The sequence below is a fragment of the Leptopilina heterotoma genome, unplaced genomic scaffold, assembly GCF_015476425.1.
Source record: "Leptopilina heterotoma isolate Lh14 unplaced genomic scaffold, ASM1547642v1 Lhet_214, whole genome shotgun sequence".
Lineage (NCBI taxonomy): Eukaryota > Metazoa > Arthropoda > Insecta > Hymenoptera > Figitidae > Leptopilina > Leptopilina heterotoma.
The window spans coordinates 1003859-1026846 of NW_025110932.1; the positions used below are offsets into that span (position 1 = coordinate 1003859).

The following is a 22988-nucleotide window of genomic DNA, read 5'->3' on the forward strand; positions in this document are numbered from 1 at the left end:
TGGAGTAGGAGAAAGCACTACATAAGCGCGCCTATTTGTCCATTATTCCAGATTCTCTTTGTCTTCACTAATGAAACAATGAGTCTGCGCCGTAATTGCGTCATACTTGGGGCTCTGTACTATACCCCATTATGCTCTATACTAAAACTGTCCTCCCACTCCTTGCATATCTTACAATTTACAAATTTATCTTTCTTCCACTTGAATTTGAATTCAAATCACAATTTCAACTTGTTTCATTTATAAACAACTTTTTTTCTATTATATGCTCATAAATAAATATTTTGGCTTGCTGGCCTCGATCTCTGCTTCAAACAGATTTGGGGCTTATTTTTATGCACTTATGCTTATTAATTGGAAATTATTCGCCTCGCAATTATTTTCAACTGATTGAGAAAGCTGTGTATATACTATATAGGTAATAACAATTTACTTCTATTAGTTAATAATGAATCTAATTGACACACAATATACGAGAAATGATAAATTGCGACTTTAGTAAATGGAGGATTAAAAACTGAGAATTCACACATAAAATCTGATAATAATTATGTAGGTGTTTATAGAATAGACTGTGACGAGTCACCACGTGTAAAATGCTGCTCGTAAGCAGTGCCGAGTACAAAGTAATCCCGGAGATTACCGGCTTACCATTGTCAAAAGATTACGTCAGGTTGAGGGTGTTAGCAAGCCCCGAGGGGGCATGATGCCCCTTGTGTTATTTCTTGTTTTCTTACATATTAACCCTGTTCATATATACATCTTATTTATCACATCACAACTGTTAATTGTTGCCTTCAAAAAATTATTTTTAATCCAAAAAACTTTTTTTCTGTTTAAATTTTTCCAAATTCAAATATTAAACAAAATTAATGTTTTTAAATATTTGAGAAGACACAGTTTTTATAAGGATGTCAAATTGAGACAAAAAACCAATCGAAAGTGTTGCAATACGTTTTTCGTCTGAAATTCATATCCTTAGAAAAAGTGAAAGTAATTTCTTTTTCAAGAAACAAAGTTTTGTTCTTCGGTCTCACCTGAACTCTCGCTTCAGTTAAATTAATTTTCATGGCCAAATCCTCTCGGGTAAAAACATCCGGATAATGAGTCTTAGCGAAAGCATTTTCGAGTTCCTCAAGTTGTTGTAAAGAAAATGTTGTTCTATTTCTTCTTTGCTTTCTTCTCACGAAGGAATCTTCACTGACTCCATGAAGTGCCGGATGGTAAGCAGAGTAGCTTGTATCTTAAATTTAAGAAAGAAAAAAATTTCAGTCAAATGATGTTTCAAAGCCTTATAATTATCTCAGGGTGAAAAAGTATGCGGTTTTTTTTAAACAAGTGGTACATATAAACTGTACAAGAAAAGTAATGATTTGAAAAGAATTGTCTTTTCTATTGAAAATTAACACTATAAAAAAATGAAAAATCCAGTCAAACACAAATTTTCAAAACTATCGTTTCAGTAGTTCAACTGTCTTTAGTCAGACAAAACCTTTAACACACTCTTGTAATTTGTGTTTCAATGGTAAGTAGTAAAAGACAAGCTACGTCAGACATTTTCTACTTTATACACTTTTAATAGCAGTATTTGAAATTAATTTGAGTCAGGAGTTTTAAGTCAGTTTACTTTTCAAATAGTATACACTGAAAAAATAATTTATTTGATTCAAATAATAGATTATTTGTGTAACATGAAAATAAATATTTACTTGAATCAAATAATTTTTTTAGCTATAGACCAAATCCCATCTTAGAGGGGTCAGTCCGCATATTAATAATATTGACCTACTAGAGTTTTGCACCAAATTAAACAAACTTTTAAGTCACTCACTATAAAAAAAAGGTTCTAAATTAGAGCGGATTTCGGTACTAAAATATAGAACCAAATTACGATTTAGTACCAATTTTGGTACTAAATTAGTACCTTTCTTTTTACAGTGCTGAACAAAATCTACAAAGCTTTCGAAAAACGGTAAAAAAGTTTTTTTTTACACATTTTATTGTTTATATTCATAACATTTGCCAATTCATGCACAAAAATATTGAAGAATATTATTCTTAAATTTTTCCAAACAAGTTGGAAATAATTAATAACTTTTACTGCAAGCGTTTTATGTTTTACAAATGTTATAATGTTTTATGTTTATATAGTCTTCATTTGTTTAAAGTTTAAACAATTTATTATTGTTACTTCTTTCTCCATACACTTGGAGAAATGCAGTTTTTTGGAATTTTGTAATTTATCGACCAAATTACAATAACACATAAACATGAAACATTTAATTATCGATTCAAGAATTGCTTAGACAACTAACTGTTGTCATTTACTAACTTCTAACACAAAACATTTAGAAACTTGCAGGTTTCTTCTGATTTTGCAATTAACTGAAAGCTGAGTAGTATAAAATGAAAATTATTCAATGAATTCAACTATTCAGCAATTGTTTAAACAAATAATTGTTTTATATATACTAATTTCCTACATCAAGCACCTAGAAACATACAGATTTTCTTCTTATTTTACTATTAATCAAACAGAGTATTATTGCACAGTTGGAAAAAAACTGCAAGTTCCTTTATAGGTATGGGGCCGTTCAAAAAATACGCAACCCTATTTTTCGGATATTTTGACCCCACCCCTCCCCCATGTAACGCAATGTTGTATATACATTAACGCCATTTTTTCTGCTGACTGTAACAAATAGCTTGACCCCCCTCCCCCCTAAAAGCGTTACATATTTTTTGAACGACCCCTATTTGGTGTAAGGAGCCAGTAAATAACAATAATTATTTATTTAAATTATGTAAAAAGTTGCGCATTTTCATTCTCTACAAGGGTATTTGAAAATTTTCATTTTCAAATTTATGTTTCTTCTTTTTTTTATCTAAATAAAACACTCCGTTCGAGCACAAATTGAGTTTTTTAATCCGGGTGCTGAATTTCAGTATATGAAATACCATTCAATTGACTTTGAAAATTATTTGATACAAATATTTATTTGATAATAGACAAGCAATCGTTTATTTGAATGAAATGAATTTTTATTTCAGTGAATAATTGACTTTTTGGTATAAGAACCCGGTGAATTATGAAAAGTTGTTATTATAAAAGTTAAAAAGTTATATTAGTATATATATATATAAAAAAGACATTTTTATAATGAGACAAAACTTTCTCATACCTACTTGTAGGATCGGTTGAAAAGTGATTATCATAATGAATAAGTGAAATGAGAAACTGGTGAAAATGTTTGTATGCAATTTATAAAATAGTTTGCAGGGTTTCAACTCGATTTTTGCGGACATAAATGATAAAATGGTCACTGTTGCAAAACATAAAAGCTGCAATGCAAACTCTGTTGTCGTTTGACGCGACATGGAGCGAGAGAGAGAGAGAGAACCATGAATTTTTATGAGTTTAGGAAATTAATTTGTGTTTTTCGCTAAGCTGGGCTTAGCGCCGCTGTAATTAATTGCGCTGATTGCTTTGCATCATTGATGAGCGGTTCCGAGCTTCGCCGCGTTTACCTTCTCTCTCTCCCTCGAATTTCTCTTCTCGTCTATTCATTCTCTTCTCTCATTCGCTTTATGGTGCACGCGAAGCCTCATTTGTGCACGTTTCACTAGCTTATATATATATATATATATATATATACGCATTTTCGTTCTCGACATAGCAGCGTTTCTACTAACAAGATCCCTCAGTTGCCTTAAGAACTAATTGAACATTCATAATATTCATAATGGACTGATTTCAGACCTGAATTACGCAATTTTCCACTTTGTTCCATTATTTATATACGAAAACCCCCAATTTTTCTTTTATTTCAATTTCAATCGATTGCTCTGAAAATCTACTCAAGACTACTCAAGACTACTCAAGACCTTTGATTAGAGTTTCGGGAAAGTAAAGCCGGGATCCAGACAAGTTATTCAACTACTCATCGAGACTCGTCTTGATTCAATTTATTATCATTTTTCTTCGTTTGTTTCAAGGAACCCTCACAATGGTAGCGCGTGTCTCAATTTATTCCTTTAGCCCCAGATAGAAAAGTGGAGGTTCACGGGACACAAAGATATATCAATTTCCTCTTCTCTGGCTTTTCACTCTGAAAACAGGAAGGGATCGAGCATACGTGCCTGCCTCGAGGTTCAGCTTCACGAGTGTCCTTGATTCGCGACGGAAGTCCCTTGATTTAGTGTCTTGTCTGACAACAAAAAATTATTCTTTTCTTTTCCTCTTTTTTATTCCTAATTGCTCTTCAATTATTCCTCTACTTTAACAAAAAAGTAAATAAATCAAGAGTTGAAACTTTTATACAATAACAGGAAAATGCAACCTTTCTTCTGAAAGGCGATAGTCAAGAAATGAAAACCAGGCAAAGAACCTCAGAAACCCAAAACAAAATTTGCGTTTTCAACAAATACGAAATTTGAATTTGTTTTAAATAAAAGTAGCGATTAATTTTATAAATATTGGGAAAGTACTTATACATAATATATGTACACATCAATCGATTATAGTTTTCATGCCAAGAATATAATTTTCACAAGAATTAATTCAAATTTCTAGAAAGAAAAAAGTTATTTAAAAAAATACAAAAAACGAGAAATGTTTGCGTAGAATTTTATTAAAATAATTTTGAACTAATTGAATTCTTTTGGGAATTTTTATTAAAGTAGTATAGATATTAAATATCATTGAAATGAGGAAAATTTTTGAAAATAATTAAAATTTTACCAAGAATTTTATTAACATTTTTGAAAATAATTGAATTTCTGCAATAATTTGTAATTGCATTTGTAATTCAATTTTTTTTAGTGTTTTTAACTAAAACATCTACTTATGAGAAATGTAAAAACAACTCTTTTAAAATTGAATTTATTTTGAAATATTTAAGTAAAATTAGATTTCAAGAGTAAACACAATAATACTTTAGAAAACAACAATTTTCCAGAATTTCGATCCAAATTCCCCGACTTTTCCAGGTTGTTTCAAGGTTTCTAAAATTCCCTGTCAATGTATTAACAAATAATTAAAGAAGAATTTTAATCACTAAATTGAAGAAAGTAATGTTGTATTAAAAACTTACTGTAATTATTGATAAATAATTTTGCATTAAGTAAATAATAACGGAAGTGAGGTTCATGAATGAAACTCTGCATCAGAGCATGATCAGTATTTACGTGCACATGTTTTTATCGTGCTGGGAATTATTAAATCATTGGCTTCCAATCTTGGCCTAATATATTGAATCAAGGTTTCGTGTATTATTGGAAAAATTAGAAAAGTAGATGCTAAGATTAATTATTTTCTCCAACTACAACACTGGAGAAATATTGTATTTAACCTGTGGTCAAAAAGAAGCCATTAAAATTATTATCTTCTTTGATAGTTGGTTGCTTTGTGATTTCATTGTTCACTCAATGCTCAACTTGGAAGTAAATTTGATTTTAAGCTTATGTACCTAAGCCAATTGGTGTAAATGTATTTGGAGCGGAAAGAATTTAATTTTAAAGGAAGGATGCTGCGAAAACAAAGGAAGAAGTGAGAAAATAAGTCAATAAAAGAGTAAGGGAGAGAGAGAGAGAGAAAAGGTCGATTGATTGTGTCGGCACTTGCTCTGGCGGAACACATCGATGAAGTTACATTACCGGCTAGACTGAGTTACGCAAAGTGGACGCTACAAACTGGATGTCCACTAAACTTAGTTTGCACTTGAAGCTAACTTCCGGTTAAACCGCGGTTCGGTGTCAGGCGGAACTTTCACGATAGTTTACCTACTCACTGATCGTTTCCAAGTCCGCACCCAACACTTTGACTTGACCTCTCCCTCCTCTAGACATGGAAAATGAATTGTATCAAGTTTCCCGTTTCAATTTAAACGTCGTTTCCATTTTCGACTTATCTCATGCCAATCTTGTGTCATTTAAAAATCTAAAAAAGTTAAAATGCTTATTATTAATTCACAAAACTAGACTATAGATGAACTTATCGACGAATTATTTCTTTCTGTGCAGGAAAGTTTGATCGGCAGGATAAAAAATATTAGATAATGACATCGCATCTTTTTTGAGATGCGATTAGAGGGGAGCCCTTTTCCCGGATGTCATATCGAAATGTCAGACATATTTTAAAATTTAAGCTATAAAATGTAAATTAGTATTCTCTTCTGAACGAAATGTACTGATCCGCTACAGGCGCAGTGAATGATGTTGGATGATTGAATGGGGGGAAAGGGAAGGGCCCTCAGGGACGTTCGGGCACCCTTCACTGTGAGATGTTCCCCCCTGTCGGGATAAACAGATTAGGTAACTACGTGATAAGTCGGTAAGTGGGTTCACTCGGCCCACAGTCCAGAGACCTCAATTCTCTCTCTAGTCTCTCCCACCCTCTTGGACCACCGACATTCGCTCATTAGCAACGGTCGGGGTGTCATTAGATTTCCCTCTACGTGTAGTTTTTCCAGCGACTTCTCCTTGTCTCTATTTCCAAGTAATGGCATCAAAAGTTACTACTTTTATACAGCCATCATTCAAGTCTATTATACATTTCCCGATAATGCCATGATTTTCGAACTTTCAACGACAGATGTTCGGCTATATCCTTAAATTATATTGAGAAATTTCTAAGCTTCAGAAGTTGAATCCTGTATACGTTAAGCTTTCTATTCCTTCAAATTATAAAACTTTGAAATATTTTTCAGGAAATCACCTGATATCAGATGGAAAACCTTTTCAAATGATAATAGAATATAATTTTTGTTCTTTACCATTTTCTATCGACTTTTTACCGAAAACTTGCTCGCTATATTTTATATTTTTCCACAGTATGTAGACCCTGCTTTAATCTGCGAGAGAGTATCAATTGAAAAATGTAAAGTCAATATAAATTCGACATTTAGGGTTTTTTTGTGGAGTGAGGGACAAGAAGAAATGAGATACTGAAAGAGTATAAAAAGCGAACTTACAGGGGTGCGTTGGGGCGAAGGGGTAATCGAGAGAGGGTGGAAGTCGGGGGGTCGGTATACCGGGGGGGCAGTGATAGCAGTATATCCCACCGCTCCTGGCCATCACCCCCACAGCACCCCCCGACCCACCACTAGCGCCACCGGCTGCTGCTGCTCCTCCCCCTCCTCCTGCCCCCGGCACCTGCGACTGAGGTGACTGCTGTTGCGGCTGCAGTTGCTGTTGTTGATGTAGATGGTTTAAAGCTTGATGCGTGTGAACAGATCCAATCTGCAATAAACGAAATTTACATTTTTACACAATTATACTGTGAATTTCAATTCTGCCTCACTTTCCTTCAAATTACCCGTGCAGAAATCGCCACTTTTGTTCCCGATTACCGCCCTGGCCCCGGTCGGGATTTCATGATCTGGCCCCGACTTCGTGGCCCCGACCAGGACCAGACCGGGTTTGCCCAAGGATCTACAAACAGCGCACAATGGGATTTTTTTTACAATTTACTGTTCAAAACTGTCTACAGCCTACAATTCTTAACCGGTTTCAGTATTCTTTATTTTAAATTAAAGGCGAATAAATTCTTAAGACATCCCTTAAGGTCAATTTTTTAGTTCTTAATTGTTTATAATTTTTATTTTCAATCAAAGTTAACAAATTAATACAATTTTTCAAAAAAGGAGGCTTATTTTCTTATTCCGTTGCTGCATATGATCTGAATCAGTTCAAATTAATACAATATGACCACCATATAATTAATAAAACAGAAAGTAATTTATATCAATTGTTATAAACAATATTAATTAACAAATAGTTAACTTTGATTTCTTTCCACTAAAAAATGTTTTTTTTCACATTTTCTTTTTAATTTAAGTCTATTTAAAGAATATTTGTCCTTTTTGATTAAAAAATAACTTATTTAAATTGTTATAAACAATATATTAAATAACAAATAGTTATGTAACTTATGCTCCTGTCCACCAAAAAAATTTTTTTTCACGTCTACTTTTTAATTTAAGTTCATTTTAAAAATATGTGTCCTTTTTGTTTAAAAAATAACTTATTTAAATGGTTACAAATAATATTAATTAACAAATAGTTAATTTTTGTTCCTTTCCACCAAAAATTTTTTTTTCACGTTTACTTTTTTATTTAGATAATGTTAAAAGACCACGGATATATAATATTAAATATTTAAATAAGTTATATTATAAGCAAAAAAGACATATATTCTTTAAAAGAACCTAAGTAAAAAAGAAAATTTGCAACAAAAATTTTCTGTTGGACAGGATCATAAGTTAACTATTTGTTAATTAATGTTGTTTATGACAATTGAAATATATTACTTTATGGGTTTTTAATTGTCTGCTGGTAATATTGGATTAATTTGAACTGATTTAGAGCATGTGCAGTAACGGAATAAGAAAATAAACGTCCGTTTTTAAAAAATTGTGTTAATTTGTTAACTTTGATTGAAATTTGAAAATAAAAATTATAAACAATTAAAAACTCAAAAATTGTCCTCGAGGGATGTCTTAAGAATTTATTCTCCTTTAATTTAAAACAATAGGACAAACGCACCAATTGTCGAGGGTGAACCATTTGTCGATGTTATCATGGTGATAACCAAAAATATTGCCTAAAATGTTAAATTTTTTTGTGGTTATAATATTAACATATTATTTTTGACATTTATAACTCTTAAAAACTCTTAATTGTTTTTCACACTTAAATTGAAATTCCATGTTTAAGGCAAAAAAATAAATTATTATTAATTAATAATTTTTAGTATTATTGTGAATTATTAATAATGAAAAAATTTTTATTATTTTAAAAAATAGTTAAATTATAAATAATATAGAATAAATAATTAAATTAATAATTTTTACCATATTATTATGATAAACATATTAATTTATATATATATATATATATATATATATATATATATAACATACATTTTTAATAATTTTTCTATAAATAAATATGATACAGTCAATTTATTATGATAACACTGTATATAACGGTCCCATGATTCAAAAGGAAGTTTAAGCGAGGTCGCTTCCAAGCTTGCGTGGCTATGCGGTATGTGTATTCGACTTGCGTCCTCGAGGTCTAGGGTTCGGTCCCCCGTGCGTGCGATATTTTTCCGTCTTAGTTTTAAGTGTTTTGTGTATAATTCTTAATAATGTTACATAAAGTATAGGTTTAAATAATTATTAACAATAATAATAATTATAAATAATTATTAATTTAAATAAGATAGTCTGTCTAAATTAATGAAAGAAAATAAGAAAAATATTTTTTTTAAAAACTTAGTTCAATAAAAGCAATTCTAATAACTATTTACATTTTTAATGACACTCATAAAAGTTTATTTACTACAAAAATATTAATAATAATCATTAATATTGAAGTAAATACTCCCCATTCTTTAATAATCAAATAACAAGCTTTAATATAATAAAATGCAGTCAGTATTGGAATTCTACCTGGGTAGCGAAAAGATCGGGGGAAATCCCATGGCCCCGACCGGGTCCCGACAGGGCGGCCAGATCGGGCAAAGTGCCATGGCCCCGGTCGGTTTTAGTGTTTCAACCAGGCCGGGGCCAGGTCGGGTTGCCAGATCGGGGCCCGGTTTGTCCCGATCTGGCCCCGACCTGGCCCCGGTCAAAATTTCTGCACGGGTAACTATTACAATACCTATATCATTCATGTCTAAATTACTTTTTATTTTTATATAAACTTTAATTTCATTTTCCATCTATTCAAAATGTAGAATCGTGAAATTAACCAAAGTTGAATTTAATTTGTAGGCAAATAATATTTTGCTTTCAGTATTATTGAGAACATTGAATGATATATATATAAATCTTCCATAAGAGAAGTTTTCATATCTTGCTTCTTTCTTGATTTTTTAAAGTCAATATTTCAATATTACCATGAAAACCTTTTAAACTTTTCTACTGTATTTCTTTAAATTGCATATTTAGTTTAAATAGAAAAAAAAATTATTTCCTTCATATTGCTTCGTCGAAACCGAAAATATTCTAAAACAAATATTAAAATTTAGTTTCATGATAATAAAATAAAAAAAACTCGTCTTTGATACCTACGTCGAATAACTTTCCATTCGTGTACCTAAATAATTTCTTCTTTTTATGAAATCTTAATGTATATAAAGCCTTTCAATGAATATGTTTGTAAACTCATTTGTAGCAAAAGTCTTTAATATTCGGATCCAAACTCAAAACGCTGTTGTTGAATTTGTCATATGAATTATTTTTGATATCCAACGAGAGGATGATTGCAAGACAAACATAGAGGGCGAACGGGGGAACCGAAGAGAAAGACAGAAACGTGATAGAGAGAGAGCTAGGGGTAATAATTGGTTAATATCAATTTCAAATTTCAATTAGTATCATCTCGACGGCACTCGGCTTTTCCCGGGATCCAGCATGTCATGATCAAAAATTCAATTTGTCCCTTCGTACTAGAGACCCGTAGACGAAGAGGGAGGCATAGATTAATTGAGAGCAAAAGAGAGAGAGGGTTTATGATTTTAAAGCCATTCGTTGGACAAAAGGACTTGTGCACGTAATCGCATATATTCATAAATATATACACCTATATAATATGACAAGCTTATTAGAAATTTATAACTTGCCGTTTATTAAGTTTGGCGATCGATGCCTGCTTAGCCATATAGAGAACCCCAATACATTCGTTATTTATTTACATGAGTTTACAATCCCTCTAATGGGAATCTTTCACGTAATCGAGTTTTGCTCTTATAACAAAACACACATCATCTCTTTTGCATAAATTCATATGAATTCAAAATTTGTCACTCGAGATAAATTCTTCAAATTATTAAATCATTAAAAAATAAGTTGAATTTACAATATCGACTTCATCCTTAATACCCGTGTAGAAATTTAACCATTCAGATCTTTTGATCATTGTGTAGGCCATGTTATGACATGGCAATTTCTACACGGGTATGTTGCGTCTATTAAATCCAGACTTTTTTCAATTACAAATTTTAAAAAACAAGTGTAAGAATTACACCGATTTTTAATATGTCCCGCACATATTGTTATTGATAATCTGACAAATGTCAGATAACTATAAGTAATCCTTAATTATTCATCAGTAAAATAAAAAAGGGTCTGAATGACAATTATCAAAGCAAATTTACAATTTAAAATTGAACATCTTCATAAGTAAAATGAGTAAATGACGAATATATTGCAGCGTAAAGGGTATAATATCTTTGGTAGATGAGTGTCGAGGAGTAAACACACTCGAAACCTCAATATATCCCCAACCCCAGTCGGATGATCGCACAATAAAACACTGGCATAATCTCCCGCTCGGGTGGTTCAACACCACAAATACACATCGAGCCACCGAGCACGGACCACATGCTGACTATTTTCATAGGGGACTGTATTCTTATGCACTTATTAGTGGATGGGGTAAAAGTGGATCTCTCAAATCGCGGCACCCGAAGGCCGTATGCGGATTAGCCTCGCTACATTTCGTCCCTTCTGTCGACGCGTATGTTCCCCAACACCCTTTAACCCGTCGTTTCTACTGGTTTCTACTGAGCCACATGCAGAAAAGAAATTTTCAGTTTTATTCGGCATTCAAGTGAAAATTCCTAGACACAAAAAAGACACAATACTTGTGTTATTAAATTGTGTTATTAAATTAAACAGTCATGGATTGGAATAATAATTGGAATTTTAAATAACTTCTTATTACTTGAAGAATGCCATGTAAAAAGTATGTTGGATATTGTGGCATTTGATTTTGAAATATAATGTGAAGTGAATAAATGGTTAATCAGACGATTCTTGTAAATTGATTTAAACTCATCTTACATTCTGCAGCGCCATTTCAATCACTTTAAATTAGCCACGATTGTAATACAGAGCAATTGTCCCTTATTTAATTGAGGATTTTAGATTAGATAGATCTATCCTTATACGAATTTGGTTCTTTAACTTGGCCGTTACATTTGTTACAATCACTGCAGATATTGTATGAATACTAACTTAATGATTATCTATGTACAAAAGTCATTCTATATCAACAATACCGATCAACAAAACAGGATATCAATAAAATTTTAATTGCACAAACATCCTGAAGATTTTTAGTTTTTACTCATCTCTAAATCTGCAATTCTGCATTTAATTAATACAATAAATACCTGAAGCAAAAAAAATTGCATAAGAATATTAAAGACAAGATATAAATTGAAATTGTTTTGATGTTAAAATTTAGAAGCAATTTCAGATACCAAGGCTGAGAAAATTTGTTACTTTATCGGGCAATTTCCTGGGATTCTGAGGCGACCCCGAGCAAATGGAATACAAAGCTAATTAAGGAATTATCACTTTTAATTGCAATTCATGCTATTTGCGCAGCGTCGCAGCGTCGCAGCGGCACAATGCGATTGTCGTCGCGTGCCAAATTATTGAAACTTGACGTCACCATAACGCGGCACTTTGCTAGTTGCCTACATCAATTATTTCAATAGCAATGTGATGATCAGAACAATATAACGCGGAACATGAAACCTTTAAATGACAAACTAGAGAAACTTTTTATCAACTTTAAATATTCAGCTTTCTCTTTCTAAAGTTTATTATTTATTTTCCATCACAACTGCGAGGGCTAGAAAAATTAAAGTTTTGCTTATACTTTGTGATAAAATTATTTTCTACATTCTCATCACATGAGAAGGTATTATTTTTAATTGAAAAATCTCGATTCATTTCTAAATTTATTTTCAAGTGAAAATAAACAGTTTTTTGAAAAATGGCCCGTAAACTCCGTAATTTTATTGAAAAAGGACGAAAAGTTCGGAAATTGTTCGATATATAATTTGAAAAATTTTAGAGAAATATTACAAATGATTATACAGAAAAATTCAATTATTTACAAAAATAATAAAATTCTTCGCAGAAATTCAATTGTGTTCAAAATTTATTTTAAATTCTAGTCAAAATTTCAATTATCTTATTATAAGTAATAAAATTCTCCTCTGAAATTCAATTATTTTCCAAAATTTTAATCAAATTCTTGGCAAAATTTCAATTTTTTCAAAAGTTTTCTCAAGTTTAATGATTTTTAATATCTACTATTTTAATAAAATTTTCCAAAAAAATTCTATTATTAAAAAAAATTTGAATAAAATTCTACGCAAACATTCAATCATTTTTATAATTAATAAAAAATTTTACAGAAATTCCAATTATTTACAAATTTTTTATAAATTTCTTCGCAATAATTCAATTATTTTCATATAAATAATAGGTAACATTTTTACAAGGATTCAATTGTTTTCGTAAATAATAAAATTCTTTTAGGAATTCAATTATTTTTACTAATAATAAAATTCATCGCAGAATTTACATTATTTTAATGTAATTTTATTCCTCGAAAAATGTAATTATTCTAAAAATTTGTTGATAACATTCAGAGAGTTAAGAATCAGAGAATTTACTAATAAAAATTGTTTTAAAAAATTAATTTCAGTTAAAATTTTAGATTATAATTGAATATTAAAAGCAATATAGCAATATAGCAATATAGCAATATAGAAATAATTAAATTTTGAAATTAATTTTTTTGAAGAAGTTTAATTGATTTTTTTTATATTATTTGAAGTTTTTATTTTCTAATATGCATTTAATTGAAGAATTTGGGAATAATTGAAATTTCGTGAAATTGAATATTGTAAAGAAATGGATTTGAAAATTGCCAAAGAACTTTTTCAAAAATTATTAAAAATAATTGATCTAAAATAGAATTTTAGTTAAAATTTTTGAAAATAATAATTGAATTGAAATGATGAAAATAATTTTCAAGAAGTTACAATAACATAATATTCTTATAATATAAGATATTGATTTTATCACTGGGCCATCTAATTAATTTAAATCTAATCTAAAATCTAATTTCTAGTTTTAAGTAAAATGTTTTCTTATTTGACTCGGACTGGTTATATTTTTGTCAGAAATTGGTTCGTAAATGGTCTTTAATTTTTGGTCCGTATTAAAGTCCGTATTTTTAAATACTTTCACTGCTTTGAGTCATGAATGTGATAATTTTAAAATTCATTATTTCCTCGAAAACAACGAATTTTGAGCTTTAATTTAAAAGGGTAACTTTAAAATAATAAATGATTATCAAATATTCAATTGTCCAATAATTATAATATTGTATTGGCATAGTCGCCTTTACGCAGTGGACCATCCCATCCGCTTGAGCTTCCAATAACTATTACGTATATGAATTGACGTAAATTAATTAACTGTCGTTCAGTTTCATGCAGCACGTTAGCCCTTATTCTTGGACGGCACAATTCAATAAGGCACTCATTGTATGCCCTGCTTGTAATGGGCGCAATAATGCGGGATAACAAAATTAAGCTTCTCTCTACACTGAACACTATGCACATACACATAATCTTAATATGATCCATCAAAGATTCCTTATTAGTTTGCAGAAGATGTGACGCCAGAGTAATAATTAGTGAATAAAATTGTTACGATTTCTTTGGACATGTATTGCAGTTATGGCAGATCGATTAGTAGATAATAATCTAATGTAATGTATCTTATAGTTAAGCAGATCTGTAGTGCGTTCTGTGCTTCGTATATACTTCAATACATTTAATGTGGAGGTTAACTTGGCATACGCGACTACTTCCCTTATTCGAAAAATTAGTTTTACATTTCAGAGACATTAAAATGCAATATGGAAAATGTGTGTTTCTTTTTTAAAAAAAGTACAAATTTTTAATCCTTTTAATTTGTTTCATTGTATGTGTGGAAGAGAGATTAAATTTTCTTCTAATTTCTTATTTTTTACAAAAATGAAACGGCAGCGTACTCAATTTCGAAACAAAGTTCTCTCAGTGGAAAATATTTTATTGTTAAAACAAGTGTTCATACATGTTTCTAAATTTTTCATGAATTATTTATATAAATTTATACTTGTATAATTTTTAATAAATCTTACATTAGTCATTTTAATAGTGAGTAACAATTAAAAAAATCACTTGAAAAATTACACAGTAACATTTTTATATTTGAAACCCATGATTAATAAAATTCAACACCAAAAAGTTGGAACAATATTGAAAGCGTTGAAGGTTGAAGAAAATTGCTTCTAGTTTATAGAACTAGACAACACGTCTAGACTCAATGTATATTTTCACTGATTTAGCATTTGAATTCACTGGTTTTAATGAAACATAGACTAGACAAACATTTTCCCTCGTTATTTATACACGTATTACATTTAAAGGAAATTTACTCAGGTGTATACGGTGTATAATTTTCTATTAAATTCATTACAATGAACTCAATAATTGTTTCTTAACAATTTAGTGTTATCTGATAAAGTTTTACTATAAATACAAGTTTTTATGAAAACTGTCTTTATTACAGTAATAACGGATCTTTGAATTGCAATATAGATTATTTTAGCTCACTTATACATAGAATTATGCTATTATTTTTATTTTCATTTGTTTTCTTCGTCTTTCCAGTAAGTAGAAAATATTATACATTTTTATTTAACTATTGTTTTTATTGTTAAAACATTACTTTTCCTTCAGATTGATTCTAAATATTTGGAACATGAAGTCGAAATTTCCAAAGAAATCATTGAATTAAATGAATATGTGACAAAAGAAATAAGGAATTTTACAGAATTTTACACATCCACCCAATTTCAACAATCACAGCGAATAAGAAAACTGTATGAGCAGAATGAAATTGCTTCTCTGGAATACGTCCTCAAACGAATAGCTCTAATTGTGAGTATAAAACAACTTGTCAAAAATTGTAAATTATAATTACAAAAATTTAAATACATATCCATTATGTTATTCGCAGAACGAGAGTATAGCTTCAGTAGAAAGAAAAAACATTTGTAAAAATAGTACTTTTGAGCAATTTTCTTGGGTATTATTACGTTTCCCTTTACAATACCAACTCAACTGTTCTGCAAGTATTAATCGCATTTATTTTAATGAATTCAATTCGAATGATTTTACTTATATGGAACACATATCTTGGGTAACTATATTGAAAATTTCTAGGTACATGTGTAACATTATACAATAAATTATGCTCTCTAATTCTGAATTAGTAGAAAGTTAGTAATGAAATGACGAAAAGTAATCCACCAAATGACTTAGAAAAGGGGAAAAGTCGTCAGTCATCCATGGAAACAATAACTAATAAAATTCTACTAATTTAGATTTAGAGAGGGACAACTTTTAATTTAATATATAAACGTCACTATATTTAAATTACGTGTACGCGTCTATAGAATTCATTTTATCAAAAATAAGAGTCAATTTGGAAATTTGAAAATGTGTACTTGTAATTATTTTCAGTTAGGTGAAGAGATAAAAAACAGTTGCAATTCCATGCATCAAAATTGTAATAAATTAAAGGAAGAAAGAATCAATTTTTCAGAATGCTTATTTCAAGGACGGAAAAAAATGGAAATATTGAAAGAATTTCTTCATGACAAAATGAATAAAGTAATAAATTCAAAAATTTTCGATTTTCAAGAATTCGATATAAAATTTCACTTGTGCTACAAAGAAATGAAGAATCAATTGAATATCAATTATCATAGGGTTGAAAAACAATATTTAGATTGTCTCACTGAAAATGAAATGAATAATAAATGATTACCACCGTAAACGACTGCATTTGAATTAGTTAAAATGTTAAATTATTACTATAAATTGACATGTACTTATAACTTAATAAATAAATAAAAAATTCAAGTATAATTTTTGTTTTGGTTAATTCTTAATTTTTTCAATAATTGAAACTTTGAAATAATTTTATTAAGAAATTGATAAGTAAATTTAATATAAAAGAGAAAATTAATAGTTTTGATACGAATACAAATAATATTAAAATAAAGTAAAAATCAATTTTCAAACATAGTAGTGAAATGCATGACTGATGGCCTTCAAGCGAGGCGTCAAGCGAATAAATCAAATGTAAATAGATAAACGTGAAATAAACTGAAAGCCACTAACCATTCAGTGAATCCAAAAGCAAACAATGAGTTTAGCCAACAAGTAACTCGTTTCCTCATGATTGAACGCGAATACTTCAGGCACAATATGAGGGTCTCTAACACAATAGCACTTTAGTGAATTAAGATTTCTATGTATACATATACATATACAATATGCTTTACGCTTTACACGGTTCTTTAAAGACCAGAAATTCATTTAATTCAATTAAACGCCGCACATAATTATTATATATTAGCTGCCATTAAAACGTATTTAGTTCATACCGAAAAACTTAAATTATTTCCATTTGAAAGTAAAACTTTTTGAAATGTGAACACATGAGATGACACACATGACAGCAAATGTCGTGGAATCGAGCAAGAGTCGAGTGCACTTGGAGGGTTCAGGGATGTGTGTGTTCCCTTCGCCCATGTAGGCGAGAATCCGGAAGTGACTCGAAATACACTCTTGGTCCAGTATTACTTGCCCCTTGGATCTCCATTTCTATACAAATGATTTCCCTTTTCAAGAGATTCGAGCTTATTTCAGTGGGTTTATATCGCCATAGAATATGGCAAAGGGACCTTCTCACTCGATTTAGTCGCGCTTGGTGGCCCTTCAATTCCGCTTCCGGAACTTAATTCACCATGCGATTATAACTCTTAATGTTTGTTTGTCGTCTCGTCTCGAGCGTCTCGAGCGTCTCGAGTCAAAATACTTTTATACAAATTGTTTCAAAAAGTAGACAATTTTTTTTCAATAAATTAGTGAATGCGTTTCAACTAATTCAAGTGTAAAGAATAAGAGTTTTCCTTTGATGCGAAAAATATATTCGTAAATAATCGAGCAAGTCTCAGCGCTTTATAATAGTGAAATCAATACGATCCTCTTCTATATCGTTTGGTGCAGCAATTGAACTCGTTGAATCTGTGCCTCGAGCTACAGGGTTATACGTATATGTATGTATTGTATGTATATAAACGCAGTCGGCTTTTATCAACTTCCACTCAAGGATTATGTACAGACAAACTCTTGATATTTATTATGGTCGCAAGTGATGTACGATTCACTTTTAACTCATCAATGATCATTGATTATAATTAATATTTTTAACAAGTACAGTATTTTAACAAATAGAAGTAAATACTTGTTAGAAGAAGGATTACCGCAGTGATAAAAGTTTGTCAAAGTGTCAATAAAAATTGGCTTGCACATAATTATTTGTATAACAGTAGATAGTAGAGTTTATTAATACATATTTACCAAAAGTGATTATATTTTACAATTGATTATTTATTTTCGAGTACCGTGAAGAAATTGGTTGAAATTCGCCCGAAGAAGGCGGGCAATAAGTCCATTATATACATACCAGTTTAGGATGGAAGAGAAGGAAAGGAGAGAGTGAGAGAGTGAGAGACGGCGATGGTTAGCCCCCTGGGCAACATTACCAACGGAACTCGATTCGGTATATTTCAATTGCCTGCTCCTGTTTGATATGCACCAATTTCGTGCAATATGTCGCGCCCCTGTCTGTGCCTTACTTAAAGCACCACTTTCTGAATCCTCACATACAGAGGTAATTATCGAGACTAAATCAATAATCACCTGCTCTTTGTGATTCAATCATCCTCAGTAACTTTGTGAAGATCGGTCAAGCGCGAGTGTGAGTTGTATAATATGGAGTGGAAAATAAAATAACCTCTTGAGATATCGAGAGCTAGTAGGTAAAAAGGGTAATGCCAAGGCGAGCCGTACTCAGTTTTAGGTTCAAGTAGTGAGAAGAACGTGCCGAGAATGAATGTGGGGTCCTGTTACTCGGTCGAGCGAAGCTTTCTGCCTCTTTCTATCTTATTCTATTTTTCAGTCCATTCTTTTTATTTTTTTCACTCCATCTCACTCCCACCCCGGTTAGTCAGAAGCAGCGCTCCTCCCGACCGTAAATTTCACCCGGAAAGCGATTTAGCGAGGAAGCGTCGAGGATAAATCTTGAAAAAGTCGAAAAGCGTAAAACAGAAGCGAACCAGGCGAAAGAACGAGCCGCGTATATACTATAAGGAACGCCCGAGTCGAGAGACTCGCCAAGGCAGGGCGACCTCCTCAGGGAGGTTAGAGGCGGTCTCTAAAACCTAGGATCGTATGTGCCTTTTATCTTCTCTACTCTCTTTATTTATTCTCCTTCTTTCTTTCTCAATTTCCTCCTCATTCTCCATGACAAGCGTTCTGCAATATTTCAAAGAAATATAGTCTTGCATAATTGTATTTATATACATTTGGATTTTTAAAGTGTCCGAAAAATGCTGCGTTTTCTGGGAGGAAAACGAATATATAGTATTCCATTAAATTAGAAATTCATACAAGTGTGCAAAAAGCTCGAAACTCGGTTCAATTATATTTCGGTCCAATAACTTAATCAGTAAAACCGAGTTCAAGTTCTCGAGTGAATTCGAATATACTGTATTTTTAAATAAATATTTACCTAATCATTATTATTTTTTCATTGAAATTAAGATTTTCAAAAATTAAATTCAATAACATATAAGAATATTTTTTTATAAAACATCGACTCGGAGTGATCGCTTTCTTCATGTTTTATAATAATTAAGTCTTGCTACTTTCTTACTGCAACTTCTCCATAAATATTATTTTCATTATTTCGATTATTCATTTCTAGAATTTTCAACTAAAATTATGCTTTAAGTCAATTATTTTAAAATAATTTTTGAAAAAGTTCTTTGACAATTTTCAAATCCTTTTTTTTACAATTTAATTTCACGAAATTTCGATGATTCTGACATTCTTCAATTAAATATATTAGAAATTAAAAACTTGAAATAATTAAAAAAAATTAATTCTGCAAAATTCTTAATTAAAAGTATGAAAAGTTCAAATTTTCAAATATTTTAATTTGAAACCTTTTGAAAATTCAATTATTTCTAAAAATCCGTAGATTATAATATAATAGATATATATATATATATATATATATATTCATATATATATATATATATATATATATATATATATATATATATATATATATATATATATATATATATATATATATATATATATATATATATATGAATATATATATATATATATATATATATATATAATTATTTATATATATTATTTATATATTTATTATTATATTATAATATATTTTATTTATTTATATTTATTTTATTATTTATTTTATTTTATTTATATTATTTATATATATATATATATAATATAATAGAATATAATGATTTTAATATTAAAATATAATCTAAAATTTTTAATGAAATTCATTTTTAAATCAATATTTATTAAAAATTCTACAAGAATTTAATTATTTAAATATACAAAAATAAAAATTTAATTACATAATTGAATGTTTCTTAAAATTCAATTTTCATAATGAATTTAATCAACGCAAATTTTTAAATAATTGAATTATCTTGACAAATTTTAATAAAATTTTTAAGAATTATTTCATTTTTTGAGAAATTTAATGAAAATTTTATTCAAAATAATTGAAATTCGGCAAAGAATTTTATTAAAATTTTTGAAAATAATTGAATTTCGGAGAAAAATTTTATTATTTATAAAGATAATTGACATTTTAACAAGAATTTTTGTAAATTTTTTAACATAATGGAATTTCTGCGAAGAATTATATTACTTTTAGAAAAAATTGAATTCTTGAGACGAATTTTGTTAAAATTTCTTTTTAAATAGTTGAATTCTTTTCTGAAATTTTATTGAAATAATAGACATTGAAAATAATTGTATTGTGATAAAATTTATTAAAATTCTTTTGAAAGAAATTGAATTGTTACAAAAAATTTGAATAAAATTTTTGAAAATAATTTAATTCTTTGAAAAAATTTAATTAAAAATGTATTGGAAATATAAGCAAAGGTTTTTAAAATAATTGAATTTCGTTGATTTCTTTGAATTTAAAAGAATTTTTAAGAATAATTTCATTTTTCGAGAAATCTAATGAAAATAGTATTAAAAATAGTTGAAATTCTGCGATGAGTTTCATTTTTTATTAAAGTAATTGAATCCCTGTAAAAAATGTGTTATTATTTATGAAAATAATGAAATGTTTGCGTAGAATTTTATTAAAATATTGTTTAACTAATTGAATTCTTTTGCGAAATTCTATTAAAGTATAGCTATATTCAAAATAATTGAATTGAGGAAAGTTTTTGAAAATAATTTGAATTTCTAAGAAGAATTTTACTACTTTTGAAAATAATTGAATTTTTGCAATAATTTGTAATTGCTGGAAAATTTAATTTGTTAATCAAAAAATTATGTGAAGTAATTGTAATTTAATTGTAATAATTACCATACTTATTTATAATTAAAATTGTTAATTTATACACTGAAAAAAATGATATTGTCGATTTTGTCATACTCATATATGGTTAGGACGTATAGCTGAATTAGCAATACTGTATTTTTGTTCTTCAAATACAGTATTGGTGTTTGCTTCACATATACATATTATTGTCTCTCATATACATATGGCTGTTCTGCACTGCGTATGGCTGAAACAGCAATACTGTATGACTGTTCCATATCCACCAATATAATATGTGAGAAACAGATTTCGAAATTTTTCGACATTATTGTTTCGAAAATTTTTAACAATGTGATTATTTAAAAGCGATGACATAATTGTTTAACCAATTAGAAAAAACGGAAACTAATTTGAATATATTGAAAAAGTACTTAATCCCACAGATTATAATAGTACCCAGGTTTTATTGTAGCATCAGGTTTTTTTCGAAGTGATTAAATTTGTAAACACACAGATATCCGTATGGCATTGAATTAATAATAACGCGCAGCCCTGTGGATTAAACGTTGATCCGTTATTACCAAAATTCATCTCAATGGGTCTTAAATGAAAACTAATTTTCATTATCAGCAAACAAGAAACTACCCAGGTGCGAATTTTGGTCGGCCGCCAGAGTTGGAAGGTCGGGCGCAGGTCGGCCCATCTATGGCTGCCAATAGGTCGGCAGCCAAAGTCGGGCCGACTTTGGTTACTGTTTCCACCCAAGTTTGGGCCGACTATGGGTGCCAAAGTTTAGAGAACCTAATTTTAGTTGGTCGGGCCGACTCTGGCCTGAGTCGGGCCGACGGTCGGTAAAACTATGGCAGCCAGAGTGCAAAAAACCTAATTTCACTTGGTCGGGCCGACTCTGGCCTGAGTCGGGCCGATGGTCGGTAAAACTATGGCAGCCAGAGTTTAGAGAACCTAATTTTAGTTGGTCGGGCCGACTCTGGCCTGAGTCGGGCCGATGGTCGGCTAAAGTATGGCAGCCAGAGTTTAAAAAGGTTAATTTCTGTTGGTCGGGCCGACTTTGGCCTGAGTCGGGCCGATGGTCGGTAAAACTATGGCAACCAGAGTTTAGAGAACCTAATTTTAGTTGGTCGGGCCGACTCTGGCCTGAGTCGGGCCGATGGTCGGTAAAACTATGGCAGCCAGAGTTTAAAAAGGTTAATTTCTGTTGGTCGGGCCGACTCTGGCCTGAGTCGGGCCGACGGTCGGTAAAACTATGGCAGCCAGAGTGCAAAAAACCTAATTTCACTTGGTCGGGCCGACTCTGGCCTGAGTCGGGCCGACGGTCGGTAAAACTATGGCAGCCAGAGTGCAAAAAACCTAATTTCACTTGGTCGGGCCGACTTTGGCCAGAGTCGGGCCGATGGTCAGTTTGAAGTTGCAGCTTATAAAATCATTTTTGTTCTTAGGCTTTCATGTAAGCGTAGCGTAATGGTTAGCGTGTTAGACTTCGGTGCGTTAGGTTGCGAGTTCGATTCCTGCGAGCGTTAGAAATTTTAATTTGTATTTATGTGTAAGATTGCGTTTAGTGTTAAGATGTATACAATAAACAAATAAATAATGAATAATAATAATTAATAATAATAATAAATAATTAATAATTTTTTG

General features: G+C 30.3%; 3 protein-coding genes across 5 annotated transcripts in view; 2 read left to right on the forward strand and 1 right to left on the reverse strand.

The window, feature by feature from the left end:
- The window catches only part of LOC122501784 (chromosome transmission fidelity protein 18 homolog), a 56105-nt gene that overhangs the window by 29044 nt on the left and 4073 nt on the right, over positions 1-22988 (forward strand). The gene's annotated exons all lie outside the window — the stretch shown is intronic.
- The window catches only part of LOC122501785 (homeobox protein orthopedia), a 35647-nt gene that overhangs the window by 6751 nt on the left and 5908 nt on the right, over positions 1-22988 (reverse strand). The window contains exons 1-3 of one of the 2 annotated variants that reach the window (XM_043611526.1): positions 17054-17827; positions 6972-7239; positions 1038-1243 (exon numbers count right to left, since the gene is read on the reverse strand). In XM_043611526.1, coding sequence (XP_043467461.1) covers positions 1038-1243; positions 6972-7239; positions 17054-17056 — 477 coding nt within the window. In that variant the 5' untranslated portion in view covers positions 17057-17827. Of the gene's footprint in view, positions 1-1037; positions 1244-6971; positions 7240-17053; positions 17828-22988 lie in introns of those variants that run through there. The other variant, XM_043611527.1, reaches the window with a different exon arrangement.
- Positions 15115-16734, forward strand: LOC122501786. 2 transcript variants are annotated; one of them, XM_043611528.1, is made up of 4 exons: positions 15115-15534; positions 15605-15805; positions 15885-16067; positions 16391-16732. In XM_043611528.1, exons 1-4 carry the CDS (start codon positions 15493-15495, stop codon positions 16691-16693), a joined length of 729 nt encoding a protein of 242 aa, XP_043467463.1. In that variant the 5' UTR covers positions 15115-15492; the 3' UTR covers positions 16694-16732. The 2 variants fall into 2 exon arrangements, with proteins under 2 accessions (XP_043467463.1, XP_043467464.1); XM_043611529.1 differs by having other exon boundaries at positions 15116-15534; positions 15885-16090; positions 16391-16734.

What these genes read in the sequence shown, in the direction of transcription:
- LOC122501786 (XM_043611528.1), top strand. Translation starts at nt 15,493, where the DNA reads ATGCTATTATTTTTATTTTCATTTGTTTTCTTCGTCTTTCCA. An exon ending in TTGTTTTCTTCGTCTTTCCA is followed by an intron (nt 15,535 to 15,604) that starts GTAAGTAGAAAA and finishes CTTTTCCTTCAG; the next exon opens with ATTGATTCTAAATATTTGGA. An exon ending in TCAAACGAATAGCTCTAATT is followed by an intron (nt 15,806 to 15,884) that starts GTGAGTATAAAA and finishes TGTTATTCGCAG; the next exon opens with AACGAGAGTATAGCTTCAGT.